The sequence below is a fragment of the Hypomesus nipponensis genome, chromosome 1 (genome assembly GCF_054491055.1).
Source record: "Hypomesus nipponensis isolate SF chromosome 1, ASM5449105v1, whole genome shotgun sequence".
Taxonomy (NCBI): Eukaryota; Metazoa; Chordata; class Actinopteri; order Osmeriformes; family Osmeridae; genus Hypomesus; species Hypomesus nipponensis.
Window position 1 is genome coordinate 11,599,253 of NC_140361.1, and position 18,605 is coordinate 11,617,857.

General features: G+C 47.2%; 1 protein-coding gene across 2 annotated transcripts in view; it reads left to right on the forward strand.

Annotated features, from left to right (window-relative positions):
• Positions 1-18,605, forward strand: part of LOC146302557 (ecto-NOX disulfide-thiol exchanger 2-like) — a 79,438-nt gene that overhangs the window by 59,485 nt on the left and 1,348 nt on the right. Inside the window, exons 5-14 of one of the 2 annotated variants that reach the window (XR_014747699.1) lie at positions 169-384; positions 1,869-2,102; positions 3,627-3,839; positions 7,056-7,162; positions 10,967-11,087; positions 13,301-13,485; positions 13,713-13,853; positions 14,666-14,796; positions 15,878-15,934; positions 17,041-17,059. Coding sequence is in view for 1 of the 2 variants with exons in the window: in XM_084692206.1 (XP_084548332.1) it covers positions 169-384; positions 1,869-2,102; positions 3,627-3,839; positions 7,056-7,162; positions 10,967-11,087; positions 13,301-13,485; positions 13,713-13,853; positions 15,878-15,934; positions 17,041-17,146 (1,380 nt within the window). In the remaining variant the exon portion in view is untranslated. Of the gene's footprint in view, positions 1-168; positions 385-1,868; positions 2,103-3,626; positions 3,840-7,055; positions 7,163-10,966; positions 11,088-13,300; positions 13,486-13,712; positions 13,854-14,665; positions 14,797-15,877; positions 15,935-17,040; positions 17,147-18,605 lie in introns of those variants that run through there. The other variant, XM_084692206.1, reaches the window with a different exon arrangement.

Consider the following 18,605-nt stretch of genomic DNA (forward strand, 5'->3'; position numbering starts at 1 on the left):
TTTAAGCCTATTTTGCACTGACTGAGTGGATCAATGTCACAACATGTTGCGCACAATTCAAAAGGAATTGTTTGGTTTAGAATATATAGTTATTTTTTACATAAAAAAAACTGTACACATATATTCAACAAGTTAATACATCCGTTTGTGGCTCCTTTTCCTCCTCATGCTGCCCAGACCTTCCCCCTCCCGCCACCAGGGAGCGCCCTCCTGGCTGTAAAACGGTGTTCGTGGGCGGCCTGCCAGAGAACTCCACCGAGCAGCTCATCGTGGAGGTGTTCGGCCAGTGTGGTGAAATCATCGCCATCCGCAAAAGCAAGAAGAACTTCTGCCACATCCGATTCGCAGAGGAGTTCACGGTGGACAAGGCTCTCTTCCTGTCTGGTGAGTTCCTGTCTGGAAAACTGTCCTCCCCAACACTTTGGAACTGGAACTTGTAGTTCAGCACTAGGGTCCTGGAAGTTCAGAGAGACTCTGGGAGAGAGAAGGTAGAGACCTTCTCTTTAAAAGACAATGAGATGTGTGTTAGGATAAATTTCCTTACAAGGGAGGGCATGAATCACCAAGAGGAGAGAGCTTCTCGACCAGTCATGTGACACCAGCATCTTATCTCGATTTCCCAGTCAGTCGACCCAGACATCTTAAACGTCTCTCTGTATGCAAACTGGAGGACATATATCCCTGTCTCACCAAATACATTTAAAGCTCGGCCCCTTCCAATAATACCCTCTGAATTATTTACTGTATGGCTGCACACTTGAAGGTGCGTGCGACTGTGTGTTTTTGGTCTCCTGCGACTTTGTCCATTTCTTCCCTCTGGTGAGACTGGAACTCTGCTCCATATATCTTGTCCTGAAGCCAGAGCTGTGCAGCTTGGCCATAAATAATGTTATTCATTTCCCACACCCATCAGTCTAGCAGCCACACAACCCCACTGTCACACAGTCACAAACACAGCACAGCACAGAGCAGAGAACTCAAGAAATATTTAACCAGACTGTGAGCCTACAGCACATAGCAGATGGAAGTAAACTGCCAGCCCACATTCATTTCTTTCCCTTTTCAGAGCAGACATGCGTGACTCACTCATATTTTGGAGAGATGCAGAGAGAGTGGATGAATGACAGATAGATGAGAGATAGAGGGAAAGAAGGAAATGTTGAAATAAAGAAAGGGTAAGAGGCTTGAGTTGGGGGTCGTGGGGGTGATTGAGGGAGAGATGGAGAGAGAGAGAGAAAAAGACACAAAAAAGAGAGACACAAATGCAATTGGTGATCATGTAAGCCAATCCAGTATTCGTATTAGTGTCAAACAAGTACAGTGTGAATTCCTGTTCAGTGTTTAGAGCATTAGCAGGGTTTGACAGCAGTGTCACTGGAGCAGCAGGCTTCTTCCTCAGTGTCCTCTGTGTACCAGCAGGCAGAGAGACAGGGTGTCTACTCTGAAGCCCCAAGGCTACTTTAGACAGACAGAGAAAGAGAGAGGGAGAGACTTATGGATAGAGAGACAGCTGGATAGACAGATTAGTTTAGCCTAAATGATGCAGGTGTCTGACAGATATGTCAGAGGGATGATGGAGGGGGGAGAGAGATGTACGCCTGGAGAGAGAGATTTAGAGAGTTGGAGAGACAACGCTGGCCCAAATGTGATCCTTAGCTTCCTCTTAGCAGACTGTTGCTCCATAACTAGACTCTTCCTGCTCTATTTACTTCTTAGAGTCTCTGTTCCCTCTCTCATGACTACTGTTTACCTAATCTTTCTCTCCCTCTTCTCTCCTTTTTATCCCCTCCTCTCCTCACCCCCACTTTCCCCTGCTCTCCTCCTCCGCTACCTTCTCCATGTCATTTCCTCTCCTCTCCTCCCCCCAGGCTACCGTATCCGTCTGGGCTCCAGTACCGACAAGAAGGACACAGGCCGTCTCCACGTGGACTTTGCCCAGGCCAGAGACGACCTGTATGAGTGGGAGTGTCACCAGCGCATGCTGGCCCGAGAGGAGAGACACCGGAGGAGGATGGAGGAGGACCTCCTCCGACCCCCCTCCCCTCCCCCCATCGTTCACTACTCTGAGCACGAGTGCAGCCAGCTGGGGGACAAGATCAAAGGTGGGTGCTCACACACACACACTCTCACACACACACACACACACTCACACACACACGCACACACACACACACTCACACTCTTCTCCTCCTGTGTTTTGCGTGAGGTATTCTCCTGCCACAGAGGAGTGTGATGTTGTCTATAGACATCTGATGACTCTGAATGAAGTGTGAATGTGCCTCTGTGGATTTAAAGTAGCTGTCAAGTGAAGAGCTCCATCTGCTACCTGTCTGCCTGGGATGGACTGCTGCTTCTGTCTGTGGGCGTGAGCTGACAGAGAGAGGTAGAGAGAGAAAGACAGAGAGAGAGAGAGAGAGAGAGAGAGAGAGAGAGAGAGAGAGAGAGAGAGAGAGAGAGAGAGAGAGAGAGAGAGAGAGAGAGAGAGGGAGAGGGAGAGAGGGAGAGTTGTTTGGGTCTGCACTGTTGGTTACTCCAATGCCCAGACAGCAGGATAGGTGTTTATTTATGAAACTGTTCGTTTTCACATCTCTGTGGGTTATGGTTGATAGGGGCTCACAGACACTCTTGCAGTAACCGTTTATCTAGAAGGTGGCCAGTTCGATTCCCGGCTGTGCCAAATGACGTTGTGTCCTTGGGCAAGGCACTTCACCCTACTTGCCTCAGGGGGAATGTCCCTGTACTTACTGTACTTACTGCAAGTCGCTCTGGATAAGAGCGTTTGCTAAATTACTAAATGTAGATGTAATCTAGATGCATGTGGAGGTTATTAGTTCACATCTTAACGTTCATTTGGAACATTGCCTTTGTCAGTGACTGAGAAGCATTAATATAGCTGGAGGTACTCTGTTAATATTAATCTATTTGGGCTGGGCTCCTCTGGGGGCTGGGGACAGCCTGGGGAGCTGGATCCTTCTAAAAAGACTGAACAGAACCCCGGGGAGTTACAGTGATGACACCTTGATTCAATCTCTCAGCTGTGATGGATCATTCATGCAAATGAACACACTGTGGTTTCTTTATAGTGGAAGTGGATGTTTGTGTGTTTGTTAGTTTTTGTTTGTGCATAGGCATCTGCAGTAGTCAGCATTAATAAATCAGAGGCCCTCCAGCTGTTTATTCTGTGTGTGTTGGGGTGTGCGTGTGTGTGTGTGTGTGTTTGTGTGTGTGTGTGTGGGTGGGTGAGTGGGTGGGGATTTGTGTGTCCTGTTTAGGCATAAAAGGGTGTGCGTGTATGTTTTTTTGTGTGTTCCTTTAGGTACTCAATATGGGGACCCCTTGATTTTTCACTGGGTTCTTTGCAATGGAAATCAATACTGCTTTTGTCTCCTGACATCATCTTAGAATTCCCCTCCCAGAGCATGAATAATGCTAAGCAGCCTCTGATCTACGGTGTTAATAAAGGCTTGTGGGCTGTGCCAAGCAAGACAAGACTTGTGATGGCCCTTTGCATAATTGTAAACATTTAAAATATGTTTTATTGTTATTTTAACTGACTGTAACGCATCCCTGGACTAATTTTATTTATGTATTGCTCCCCCTCTCCTTCTTCCCCCTCCTCCTCCTAGACGACAGCAAGTTTGCGGAGGCGGTGCGCGTGCTGCTCACCTGGGTGGAGCGAGGCGAGGTGAACCGGAGGAACGCCAACAACTTCTACTCCATGATCCAGCTGTCCAACAGCCACATCCGCCGGCTGATGACTGAGAAGGCTGCCCACGAGAAGGAGATGGAGGAGGCCAAGGACAAGTTCAAGACCGCCCTGGCCGGGATCCTGGCTCAATGTGAGTGCCTCCCAGAGCTGTTAGCCCTCAGCACACACTCAGACAGATACACACTCTCAGGCAGCATACTCAAACACATACATGGACAAACACTGCGTTGTGAAAGCCTTCTAGACATCACTTCCTCCGACTCTGTCTAGCCAGTCACATCCATTCGTGCATTCAGGGTGACACTTGTACTGGCAGAAATGTTGACACCAGGTGATAGCATGCCTACATATACTTCATCTCTGTCACAGTCAGTACTGCCACAGGTGAGTGCTGTGTTGACAGGCAACTGGATCAAAGATACTTGATTCCACTGAGATACCGAGAGGTGCTCTGCTCAGACGCGTCCCGCAACAACATCTCAGCATCTAGCTGAACTGACATGTGTCACATGACGCTGTGCTTCACCCGTCGCACTCACACCCTCTCACATAGGGTGTGAGTCACATAGTCACATGCATTGGTTCACACCTTCATTTCAGTGGTTCTGTACAAGGCTTGTGGCTGGAGAGAAGGTAAGTGAGTTGGTCCAGTAGTCCCTGCTACAATGCACTGCTGCTCAAAGCCTGTAATCCTAGCTAGCAGTCTGTAGGTTTTTGGTCCAACACAAATTTGCTACTTCATTCAAGTTATTATGTAGGAGATTGATAGATGGTCAGTCTGAAATGTACCATTAGGGGATGCTGTGTAAAGTGTCTCCAGTAACTCTTCCAGTTTGAATGGAGCTGACATGAAGGTGACACACATCCATAGAGACAAAGTTGATCATATTAAGTAGTCCTACCCATGTTAAGGAACGAGAGAAGAATGGAATAAATCAGTTGAACATGTGCAAAGGTATAATCTATAACTGACCTGGCTTAGCATTACTATAGCAACTGCATAGCGTGTTTGTGTGTTTCTGTTCGGGTTTAGAAACCCATACTTTAATTTGAATACTCTGAAGTAGGCTGGTATTGACATATAGATGCACCTAATATAGGCAGGGAGGTGGGTCACACCTCAAGTCTCCCACATCTCACATTTTCTCTTTCTTCTCTCCCTTTCCTCTCACAATATTCCATACAAACATATTTCTATTCATGAGTTTATGTCTGTCTCTGCGGTTCCTCCCATACAAATGTCGACACAGAAATCGGTGTCCCAAAAGGAAGGTTTGCTTTTGTCATCAGTGAACAAAAGATCCATCCATATTGTCCCAGGCTCCTCACAGCTGCATGCAGGCCTCCCCATGCTCTCTCTCCCTCTGTGTCCTTATGCAGTCTCACCCAGCCCTGCTGCTGCTATTCTCTGGTTGTCACCTGGAATAAGACCCCTACTATTGCTCCTGCTCTGAAACAGGTTATTTGAATCAGCCCTATTGATGAATGTCTGGCAGCAGAAATCTCCTCCGGTTGAGCCTGGAAGGATTTATTAGCCAATGAGACGCCTCGCTCATGTTTCAAAATGATCTTTACAAGACATGACATCATTCCACAGGTGGGTGTGGATCTGTGTCCATCATGTCGGGTGGTCCTGACTGCATATTTCATCATGGAGATGAACCTTAATGACTCTCCGTTAATGACCTCATTTAGAAAGGATGGGAGAATATACCCATATACCTGAGGCCACACTGATAACAATGCTAGCTGGAGACAGACTGCTAGCATTTAGCTCTATAAACAGACTCTGCTAGCATCCAGCTATCTAGACTCTGCCAGCATGCTGCCCTATATACAAATTGTGGTAGCTAGGCAGCTGGAAGTTTTTATCTATTTGTTTTCTCTCACACACGTAAACGCTCGGCCACAACCTTGCACTGGCTCCTTTCTCCTCTGTCTCTCCTCATTGATTCCCTCCATCAAATTACAGAGTTCTGAGAAGCCACTATTGATCTGGACACGGTCCTCTCCCTCCAACCCCCCAGAGACCCACCTTCAGTCCCTCTGCCAAGTCCACAACTCTGGTGCTGTTATTGACTCCCTACTGGGGGCATCCAGAGAGAGACCCCCCCACTGAGACACATCCTCTCACAGACAACAATAGACCGCTGAGTAGGGAGAATCAACAGAACCCTCTCACAGTCTCACACACTCTGCACCCCTGTCCACTACTGCTACTGTCAGTCCTGTGCTGGCAACTGTGGGGTAGATGTGGTCCTAAAACTGAGCAGGAGTTTTCTGTGAACTACAGTAAGAACATACTGTCTTCTGCTTCAGTGGTACTCAGTTGGTCAAGGTTCAAGCTGCCCTATGGGTCTTCATGTAGCTAGACTTTACAGTAACATTACAACATTGCAGTAATATCAATCTTAGAAGCATTGTCTGACCATATATTTGAGGATTTGGCATCGAAATAATGGTGAGTAAAAGCAATTTTAAGTCAACAAATGAACTCATTAAATGCCCCAAATGCTTGATTCTGCTCCAGCAAGAGAGTGAGAATGATAAACAAGTGTCTCCCAGCAGTCGTCTGTCTTTCATGCAGAGCTCCTCACTCCATGTCTGGGCCCTGTTTCCCCCGGAGACATGACCACCCACCATCTCTCTCTCATCTCCTAATCAGTCCTCCAGGAGCCCGTCCGTCTGACGCTCTCCTGTCTCAGTTCAATCTGGTTCTTGAAGCTTCTGTTAATGAGTCATTAGAGTTGCCTGACAGCCAAAGTAGCATAAAGACAGTCAGACCAGAGAAGATATAGGCGCTGTGTTGAGATGGGAGCTCCGTAATGAGAGGTGCCGGGCTCTGATAGAGACAGACTGCTGCTCAGATCTCTGCTCCAGAGGTGGTCTTTGATGATGGCACTCCATCCATCTGAGAGTCAGTGGAGGTGACAAGGTGACACACTTAATTATGAAGACATATAGTTTCACTTACTGTTTCTGTGCGTCAGGGACATAGCCAGAGTTTTATTTTTGATATATTTTCCTATAAAAAACAATCAGGGGGGGCCGGACATGTAAATGAAGGGGCCGAGGCCACCCCCGGACCCCCTCTTGCTGGTGGGTGGGTGGGTGTGTGTGTGGTTTTGGTTGTGTGTGTGTGTGTGTGTGGTTTTGGTTGTGTGTGTGTGTGTGGTGTGGTGTGGTTGTTTGGGTCCATGTGTTTGAGCTAAAAGACAAACATGCCATTCACCGACAATAATTAGAACATGAGAATCACAATCAGGCACACAGTTATTTGACTCACTTCCTGATTCCACTTTCTCTCCCTCTCTGGACGGTAACTGGCCCCTGCGTCCCTCCACAGTTGAGCAGATTGTGTCTGTATTCCACGCTGCTTCCAAACAAAAGGCATGGGACCATTTCTCCAAAGCTCAACGCAAGAACCTGGATGTGTGGCGCAAACAAGCTGAGGTTGGTGCTTTCTCTTTTACTACTCTTCTACTATTGTTCAAGTGGAAAACCCTCGTTCATCGTCATTGTCTCGATTTAGGTACATAGATCACTTTAGACAAAACAATGACCAAAGGTACGAGTAACCTTGTCTCTCTAGGCTAGTCAGGTAGACAGACAGCCTCAGTGCTAGGCACAAAGCTAGGCTAGGCTACACCCAGGCTCCCCTTTTCAGTTCACCCCAGAGAGGGAGCTCCTCTCAGGCCCAGGTCCCGGCCTCTCGCCCCTCTCTCTCCTCTGGAGACCCGCTGGGTGAGTGTTCAGTCTCATAAAGCTGCCAGGAACAGAACAGGTAACTGCAGAACCATCCTTTTAACACCTTACACAAACACACCCAACTGCACTTCTCTCTCAGACTGTGTTGACAAATACATGAGCTAATGACTGATTTCCATCATGTGTTTTAGCTGGTGAAATTAGGTCAGTCATCTCCCGGCTTGGATGTTTTTTAATTTCATGAAACCTGACAAGATTTATCATCTCTAAAGCAAATGTCACATTCATTATCATAAACACTTCTCTTTAATAGAGGGCAATAACGTGTGATGGCAACGTCATTTTAGGGCCAAATTGGTAAGTTTGATGTGTGTAAGGGAGTAATTTTGTCAACACTAGATGAGCTGTGTAATGAGCAATCTAAAGTCTGCTAATCAGGCTAAACCACACATAATCATTTGCCATGGATCATAAGGGGACATTTTTCATTTCTCATAGGGAGAGATGCTACCTACAAACTAGTGTAACAAAGAGATTCACTTCTGTTATCCAAATGACTCTGATGCAAAGTTAATGTGTGTGTGTGTGTGCACGTATGTGTGTGTGTGTGCGCGCGTTTGTGTGATGGGTGATCTGTGACACAACATAGTACATTATAAAGCAAAACTGACTGTTTAAGGCACCAGCACAAATACACACATGCATGCCCACAGTCATGGGCATGCATGCCCACATCCTCCCCATCCGGTGCTCCTCACAGCAGGGAGTTCAACCAGTTCTAATCACGCATCTTTAATGAAGTCTCAATCTTTGTGAATATTCATGTGTTTCTAACTGGCAGTCCCCTCTAGAACTATCCGACATGATAATGACACCAGGAATAGAGCTCTGGCATGCTAAGCCACTCTGGGAGGAGCACTGAACGGTCTAGTGTGCTGGTGTATATGAGCAAGCTCCGAAGGCTGTGATCATCCCTGCGTCGTCATACACTGTCACGAACATGCAAGCACCGAGAGCAGGAAGTAAGGTCTCAGTACACACGGAGATCCTGCGTCTGAGGATGTCCTGAGATGGTGACGCATGTTCCGCAGAGTATACATTTCTTTCTCTCCTCTCTCTGTCCGTCTTTCATTCCTCCTCGTTCTCTCTTCAGGGAGATGTTAGTGAGGACCCTCAAGGACATGCAGGGTTTTATTCTGCTTTTTCCCTACTCTACTGTTGTGTGTGTCTGTCTGTCTGTGTTCCTGTCTGTGTGTGTTTTTCTGTGTGTGTGTGTGTATCTGTTTGTCTGTGTTCCTGTCTGTGTGTGTCTGTCTGCGTTCATGTCTGTGTGTGTGTGTTTGTGCATCTGTTTGTCTGTGTTCTTGTCTGTGTGTGTGTGTATCTGTTTGTCTGTCTGTGTGTGTCTGTCTGTGTTCATGTCTGTGTGTGTGTGTTTGTGCATCTGTTTGTCTGTGTTCCTGTCTGTGTGTGTCTGTCTGTGTTCATGTCTGTGTGTGTGTGTGTTTGTGCATCTGTTTGTCTGTGTTCTTGTCTGTGTGTGTTTGTCTGTGTTTGCCTGTATGTTTGTTTGTCTGTGTGTCCTCATGTTTACAGCAGCCACGTAAGTCTGCCAGAGTTTCACAGGAACATTCTGTATCTCACTGCTCACATCTGTTATCCTTCCATTCATTTATTCACCCATCACTCCTTCCATCCATTCATCTGTCCTTTTCCACGTGTTCCCCCATCTGTCTGCTCACTTTAGTCATGTTATCCATCCTTCTAAATCTACATTATGTACTCGTCCACCCACCCCTTCATCCACCCGTCCATCCACCGATCCATCCATCCATCCACCTCTGAAGTGCAGTCTCTCTCCTCTACCTCTCTGTGTTTGTTGTCAGTCAGGCTCTATCTCCCCCTCCCCCCCCCCCTCCCAGGGAGTCTGGCTCCAGCCCACTGTGACTCAGCAGGGAAGAAAACAGGCCTCCTGGACAGACGCACACATGCTGGTGGGGGAAATAGATTGAAAAAGGAATATTACCTCCATATAACAGCTAAAAGTTCTTTCCTCAAGGGAAAAGCAACCTCCATTAGTAATCTGTTTCATCCAGGCTTCAACATCCTGTTCTAATCCATTTATGCTTCCTTCTATCAATGTTTTACTTTAGCGTTGTCTAACTGTAGCTAGTGAGTATTGATTAGCAGTCTGTCTTTGGTTAGTCTGTGTGCGTATGTGGGGCTGTGTGTGTGTATATTTTGTGTATGTGTATGTATGTGTGTGTGTGTGGGGCTGTGTGTGTGTATATTTTGTGCATGTGTATGTATGTGTGTGTGTGTCTGTACATGTGTATGTGCAGAGTCAGGATGCTGGCAGACAGCAGGGTGACAGCAGGGCAGACAGGTCGGAGTCAGAGTGAACCAGGGCTGCTGATCCAGAGTCTTTACCTCAGCTCTCTCAGACTCCTGCAGCCTGCTGGACTCTGATAGGCTGGGTATTACCACACAGCTGAAGGGAAAAGTCTCCACACACAAACCTCCAGCTTAGTTGGGTTGTTGACTTGTAGCCCATGACTGAAGCCTGGTCGCCATGGCACCGGCAGGCTAGCAGCTACAGCCTGTAGAGAGGAAGTCAGCTGACAGGAAGACGTCAGTTGTTTCTGTCAAAACATGAAGTCGGGTTTCAGAGCAGCGTGTGTCTTGGGGCTGGAGATGAGAGTGAAACACTTGAGACAGGATCCAACAACAGCTGTCTTTCTCCCTCCTGCATGATCCACTGGATATTTACATTCTCACAATGAGCAGCGTGTGTGTCTGTGTGTGCGAACGTGTGCTTCTGTGTGTTTGTGTGCGCATGCATGTTTGTGTGTGTGTATTTGCATGCACATGCATGTGTAGGAGTGTGTGTGCCTGTGTGTGTGAATTTGAGTGTGTGAGATCAGCCAGACGGGTGTCATGTGTGTTCAGACTACCTGTTTGACCTCTGGTTAGCCAGCAACTCCTGGTGATGAAGACACCAGGCATATGGTGATGTTTACTCCAAGACTGGTGTTTGCTGCCGTGGGGTCATTGTCTCCCCTGGCGTTCTGAGTGTGTGTGTATGTCTGTGCGTGTGTGTTCAATGGCCAAGCACAGCTTCATCGTGGATCTCTCTCTCAAACAGTTTGTGCGTGTGCATGCCAGTGTGTGATGGTACAACATGGTTGGTCATCCTTGGCAGCCTGTTGGCCCATTAGCCATGGAGAGGCCCTGCCCATCTGGCCGCCTCGTTGAGAAACACACACTGAGGCCTCCATCTGGGTACACTATCCCAGATTTTATTAGGCAAAAACAAAACAATACACCCTGTCCACAGCACGTGTTACGTATACATGACTCTGGCTTCATACTCTATGGAGTATGAATTATGAAGGAGAGTTGGAAGGGAGGGGAGGGATGGTTGTGACCTTATAGGGATTCCAAAATGTTTAACTGACCAGTGGCCTGTCTTCTGAGGGGATCTCCCAGAGGCCTACATTACCCAGGGTTCCTAGGGCGATGTTGAGCCGTCTGTGCTGTGTGTTCCAGGAGGTCAGAAACATGCACAACGAGGAGCTGATGGGGATCAGACGAGAGGAGGAGATGGAGATGTCTGACGATGACATGGAGGACACACACGCCCCCGACAGCAAGGACTCGGACCACTCAGGTACACACACACACAGCCAGCCAACCAGAACATGCACTCCCCCATCAGCTGATTATGCCTTATGTGTAGATAAAAGCAGTACAGATGCACATCATATATATTATGTGTCTGTGTGTGTCTGTGTCTGTGTCTGTGTGTGTGTGTGTGTGTGTGTGTGTGTGTGTGTGTGTGTGTGTCTGTGTCTGTGTGTGTGCCAGCTGCTCCTCCAGCTTCCTCAGGGCTGTTCTGGGGACCACTGAAGGGCCATTAGGGCCTTGCTTGCTCAGAGGTGCCTGTTCAGGTCTGCTGAACCAACAGAAATACTGATGCTAAACACCTTCAAACAGCCCATAATATTCACCTGGGCATTCAGGGGTCTTACTGCTTCTCTCTACAGCAGAGGGCCAGGGTAGAGATGCTACTGCCAACATCACCTCCTCCTTCTAATCAGTTTGTTTATTTTAATTTTTGTCAATGTTTTTTTAATCGTTCTCCAGTTTGTAGACGGCCTCCCTAATTAGTGTGTAGATATAAGCAAATAGAATAATATTCCTGCCAGGTTTGTGATTTCTCCCTCCTCTCATGTATGACCTTGGTTATTAGAAAACAATGATAAGCATCACTGTCAAGGGCCTGTCATGATATTTGATGTCAACCTGAAAAAGAGCCTAGGGTAGGTTGAGGTGACAGGTGTTAATTTGACTCCTATTTCTGCTAACAGGGCGATGTTACACCTGCTCAGGGATTGTGTTCACATGTTCTTCAATCACTCTTTAGAAGCCGTTAGGTATTGTATCAAATCAATGTCAGTGTATTTAGCAGCAATTAGACATGTCATTGCTTGAAGAGGAACACCTGTACTGCCACTGCAGTCTTCAACCACTCTGTTTCTGTCTTTAAAAGCGAATCAATGCTAACGGCTAAGTGCCCCCCTGCTCAGTGAAACAGTACAGGGTGTTCTCTGAGAATGTCTGTCTGTGTTTGTTTTTGTGCGTTTATTTTCTTTTTTGGTTGCCTGTGTGTGTCTGTTTGTGTGTGTGTGCAAGCGAGCGTGTGTGTGTAGGCGTGCATGTGTGTGTGTATGTGTGTGTCTGCACGCTGAAGCAAGTGTGTGCAAACAGGTGTGTGCGTGACCAAATGTGCACGAGCGTGTGTGTGTGTGTGTGTGTGTTTTAGTGGGTCAATACTCAGCCTGTCATGTTGTAGAGGGGGAATAGGCCGCCTTGCCTGGCCAGTGACTTGATGAGGCTTCCTGATCAATACTCACTTCACCTGAAGCCTTTCACTACCAGACACTGGCACAAACGCACACACAAAGACACACGCATACAGGCTCACATCGACACTCACACTAAAACACAGGCTCACACAAACCCTTGCACACACACACCAGGGTAACAAGGTGTTGAGCCAAAAGGTCTTCCAAGTCAAAGGTCAGACTTTTTGGGATTAAATTGTGTTCATTAAGGCTCAGATGATCCTGAACAGTGGCCAATCACACTGAGTCACCATACTCTGCCGGAATCAATCAGGCCGTCCTCGCACACAGACACACACACACACATACACACAGAGAAAGAGAACACAAACAGGCATACACACACTGGCATACATAAATATCTACACACACATATTCACACTTGGGACCCTTTCCCTCAGCTCAAACACTAATCATCACGGAATGAACATGTGCACACACACACACTCAAACAGACACAAACACAAAAGTACACACACAGCCTTATCTCCCCAGCTCAGTCACTCAAACACACTTTCATTAACATCACACACACACGTTCCCTCAGACGGCTTTGAAGAACAAAGATTGTTCCAGAGGAGATGTGCTGAGCAGGTTTCCTATCACACACTCACGCTCTCCTCTGTGTTCAAGAGGACAGGTCCGGGTCCAGAAACCTCTCAGAAAGATATGGTACATCCTCTGATCATTAGCACACTTTTTGTCTGGCTGTCTTTACTCTATTGACACCATAGTTGGGATCAATTTCATATTCTCTCTCGTTGTCTCTCTGTCTTTCTATCTCTCTTTTCTACCAATACTTTCTCTCCCTCGTCCCTCCTCTCCTCCTCTAATGTCCCTCTCCTCCCAAATCCACCTATTTTTCCCTGCCTCTCTTTCTCCCTCCCTGTTTTCCTCTCTTTCCTGATTCCTCTTCCCTCCTTCCCTCTTCTTTCTCCTCTCTCCTCTGCCTCCCTCCCTCCTCTCTCCGGAGCAGTGTCCCAGGTAGAGGCTCTGAAGGAGGAGAACGACTCTCTGCGCTGCCAGCTGGACGCCTACAGGAACGAGGTGGAGCTGCTAAAACAGGAACAGGGCAAGAACCAGCCAATCAGGAGCGAGGAGGACAGCACACACTCCCAACAGCTCAGCTTCCTACAGCAGGCTCTGCAGGGCATGCAGAAGGTAGCACAGACACCCTCTCACGTGTGGATCACAACAAAACTGTCACAGAGAAAAGTATTCTGTGAATTCTGTGTGTGTACAAGGCTTTCCCTACTTGGTGTCTGTAGCAACAGCATAGCTGAGATGATGAGCACATGAGGCTAGTGGTCCTCTATGGCAGCAGCATCAGGGTTAGCATCAGAAGCTGCTGTTCCTGGCTGACCTGCTGGCCTGGCGTCTGTCTGCAGCAACTGTTGAACATGAGGGAGGAGCTGAAGCAGAGGGAGGCGGAGCTGGAGAAGAGCCTGGAGGACAAACAGCTGCTGGACACTCAGGTCCAGAGTCTGAAGGAAGCAGTGCAGAACCTGCAGACGACACACACTCTGCAGGTCAGTAGCACACACACTCACTCACACACACACATTCTTACACAGACATTCATACACTAACACCGTCTATTTGGGACTGAGGATGAGGAAGGTGAGGATGAAGGCTCTTAGTCTAGAGAGAATTCTGTGTGTGTCCTGGAAATCACTGGTGAGACTCTCCGGGTTTGAATTGGAATCACCCTATCTGATTTGTGCTGTAATTAGAATTAAATTAGTTGAAAATTTGTTTCAAGAACATTGTGGATATAATTCATCAGATACTGCAGCCCAGACTGGGCCAGACTTTTACTATCCTATCCAGTTTCTTTAGAAAATCATTTTAAAATAATTTGTTCCTAATTCCACTCCCACATTCTGTGGTAGAGATAACAGGTCAATAAAAATGTCATAGAAAGAAAAAGGTGAGTTGAGATGCAATATTAGAGCGGGTCATTTAAATGCTCATCATGCTGTACCAGTCTTTACCAGTCAGAATGTATGCTTACCCTGCCACTATACTACCCCCCTTCCTCTCCCATCTCCCTCTCTCACCCTCCCTCTCTCACCCTCCCTCTCTCTGTCTATCCCTCTCTCTCACCCTCCTTCTCTCTGCCTATCTTTCTCTCAAACTCCCTCTCACCCTCCCTCTCCCTCACCCACCCTCCCTCTCTCTCACCTTCCCTCTCTCACCCTCCCTCTCTCACCCTCCCTCTCTCTGTCTATCCCTCTCTCTCACCCTCCTTCTCTCACCCTCTCTCCTTCCCTCCCTCACACTGTCTCTTCCTACCTCTCACCCACCCTCTCTCCTTCCCTTCCCTCCCTCTTCTCCTCAGCTGGTACTGAGGTCTAGAGGTCCATTCTCCCTGTGAGCCATGCCCCCTGCTGCTGGTCTGGACTCTAATGAAGACTAGTGGAGCTGCTGAGAAGCTAGCTAGGATGCTACACCCCAGGCTACATCCATGCAGTTAGCCTCACACTCTCTACACCAGCCTTGAGCTCTACTTTACCCGCTGGCTATAGAAGGCAGCACTACCAGGACTCACTCAAGCAGGTTCACTGTAAACACACATTTCAGACCAGCATGTTCACTCTCACAGGCAGTAGGCTAAATATAAGGATCTTATAAAGAGCAATACACAGCCCAGGAATAATATTTAATTTTACCAGCAAGTTGCAGAGGAGTTTAGTGTTACTTGTGGTTACTTAGGCTCAGTCTGATAATGATTCAAGAAAGGGTTAACAGGAACAGTAGCTTCTGGTTCAGTCAACAAACTAATTGGATCAAGATAATACTAACATGAAGCAGTCAAATGAAGCATGCTCCACATTTGCTAGTTTTCCGGTCTGTGCCGCGGTACACTTGCTTGGCTGGTCGTGGGCGGGGAGCGGCGTTGATAGAGTTTGGTGAAGGTGCATCCAGACCTGCTGACTGGATTATTAATTCACCTCAGAGAGAGTGACATAGTTGTCAATATCAGGTTTAATGGTGATGCCGTTGATTAGAATGTCACTTGGCTGTGAAATGTGTCGCCTCAGCAGTGATTCATGGGAAATATGGTAATTAAAGCCATACATAGGCATGTGGATAAATCACTGTCGACAGTCTTATTGATAGAACAAAGTAAAATCGATTGGCAGATTGCCTTTTCTCTCTAAATTTGTTTGTGTGTGTGCATGTGTGTGTGTGTGCATGTGTTCTGTGGGATGTTGTCCCCCCCTCCCCCCATTGTCCTGGATGTCACCACAACTTCCCTAGGTATTATCATCTCAGCTCATTAATGCAGAACAACATTCATCACACTCCATTCTCCCCTGCACCTCTGCCTCTACAACCACTCTAGCAGCCTGGGAGAGAAAGGGAGAGGGAGAGAGAGAAAGGGAGAGTGCCTTGTCATCGAAAACATCCTTTAGTGTCCGTCACCCTTTTGCCTTTTTTTAACTTGCAGGAAAGTGTTGTGTGTATGTTTGTGTGCGTGTGTCTGGATGCATTAGGGTGTGACGTGTTTCTCATTGACGGCTCCTCTCATTTTTCTAATTGACTGTAGCTGGAGACGTCACAGAGAGATGACAGAGGGAGCGAGGAGAGTGCTAATCAAACCAGTGTAAGTGGAAGTGGTCTGTGGCCTCCCCATCCTTCTGTTTGGAGTGTCTCTCTCTCTCCCCTCTTCCTGTCTAACTCTCACTCATGCTCACTCTCCTCTTTACCCAATTCCGTCACTTTCCTGCTCTCATTATCTTCACTCATCTCTCTTTCCATCGTCTCCGTACCCTCCCATCCTGTTCTCCACATTACCCCTTTCTCATCCCCTCCTCCTCTCATCCCCTCCTCCTCTCATCTCCTCCTCCTCTCCTCTAACCTCTTCCAGTGACATGACAGATCATTACAGGCCAACCCAGAACAGGGGACTTTATTTGTCGCAGGATAAATCACCCTGACACAAAGAGGTTAAGAAATCAAGGACCCCCCCCAACCCCCCCCACACACACACACACACAGTAATGAGTTGGGAGTGTTATCTTGGGAGAAACACTACAGGCGAGGGGTTTACCAGGGCAGCGCCCACACACTTAGGGAGAGAGTGAGCACAACAACACACATCCCTGTTGACCACCCCACATCCTCTCTGTCGGTCTACAGTAAACAACAGCTTGCTCATTAGCATTACCAACACCCTCGCTCCTCCTTCTCTCTCTTCTCTCCTCTGTTTGAATTCCATCCCTGCACTACCATTTGTGAATTATCTCCCTTTTTATCTCTTGCCTCTCTCTCTCTCTCTCTCTCTCTCTCTCTCTCTCTCTCTCTCTCTCTCTCTCTCTCTCTCTCTCTCTCCCTCTCTCCCTCTCTCCCTCTCTCTCTCTCTCTCTCTCTCTCTCTCTCTCTCTCTCTCTCTCTCTCTCTCTCTCTCTCTTCTCTGGCGTTTTTAGTGCACCCTTGTCTATGTCATCTGTACCTCTGATGTGAAAGTTCATATTCAAGCGATTATTCAAACGGTTATTCCAGTCATTCATGTCTCTGATCTTGTTCTTTGTTTTGGATCAAACAGCTTCAACTCAAAGTCAGCAGTATCAATGTATTTGTGCCCATGTGTGATGTGCATGTTGCCTGACATTGAAGTGATATTTTGTTTGTGTGTGGATCGGTTTGCATGTGTTTGTTATGTATGTATGTATGTATGTACCTGCGATGTGTGTGTGTGTGTGTGTCAAGGATTCCCCAGTGCCGTCGGTGGTGTCCTGCAGTCAGGAGAAGGAGGGTGCACCAGAGAGGAGCTTGTCCAGTCCTGTCCAGTCTGAGAGAGAGGCCCTGCTAGTTGGTACGTCCACACCACTCCACTCACACATTAGTATAGGACATTACGTACAGAAGAGAGCCAGATTCATATTGTTGTCATTTAGTGCAGCCTGTCTCTACCCTGGTCCGCAAAGGACCACCTGCCCTGCATGTTTGAGATGTTTCCCTCTTCAAATAAACCAAATGAATGAATATGCTGTCATCAGGCATCTGCTGAGCTTGATCACATCCCATTCCTTTGAATCAGGTGTAGGGGAGCAGGGAAACATCTAGAACATGCAGGGCAGGAGGTCCCTGAGGACTATGTTTTTATTCAAAGCAGTCAAATGCTCGACCACTGAGCTATACCTACCCCCAAAATGAAGGCCCTGGATTCAGTGTACAATGAAATATATATTCTTTTTGTAGACCTGTTTTCAATCTTTGGACACACCTCTGCAGAAAAAAGAAATGACATAAAACAAAGGAAAATACAAAGTTTAGAAAAAAAAAACTTGTGGATCCACAAATGTTGGAGACTTTGTGATGAGAGAAGATGCCAAATGGCAGCATTCAGACTAGCATGTGTGTGTGCTTGTTAGACAGTTTTTGTTCACGTCTGCTGCCTACATCGCAAAGAATGGACTGGATGCCTCCTCTGTCTCTCTCAGCAGAATAAGCGTGAGATTGGCCCACAGATAGTTAGGTAACCAATGGGCCGCTGAGCCTGTGACCGCCCACGTCTGGTGGCTCAGTGAAGAAGAGTCTGGCCCAGAGGATTCTGGGAATTAGTTCTGTCAGAACCACTCGGTGTGATGTGTTGTCTGAAGCTGTGCTCGAGTAAGCACAACAGAAGTTAAAAAAGGACTTTGTTTCCAGAAAGAACACATTTAGCCAGGAAACCAAGGGTCACTTTTGTGTCTCCCTTTTGTCCCTTACGCTGCAAAACGTATACAGATAGGGTTGGAATTGAACAGAAAACAGATGACTTAAAGTATCTCTAGGCTCTTCCTAAAATGTAAGGTTACAAAATCAAAAAGATATAACAATGTGTTTTGAAGGAAATACAATGGGAGGATTCTTCCTTTTGAATCCCAATTATACACAGACACGCACACAAACTAACAGACAAAGACACACAATTCACACACACAGACACACAATCTGATCAAAGGCTCAAGAGTTCTTCTTCTGAAGTCTCACCTGGCTCATTTCACCCTCTAAAGTCTCATTTAGCAGTGTGTGTCTGTGTGTGTGTGTGTGTGTATACGCCTGAGTGTGTGTGTGTGTGTTCTGGGCACCTCCTGAGGCTCAGAGAGTGGTTGTTGTCCAGAGGTGGAGGATTATAACGGCTGGGCCATCATATCAGAGAGCTGCTAGCAGATGGGATTGTTGGGCTGGATGAAAGCCCATGGTACTCTGCAGAGAGAGCTGGAATGTAGAGAACAGCATCAAAGCAGTCATTAAACACTCCTCTTCATCTGGAGCCTTCAAACACAAGA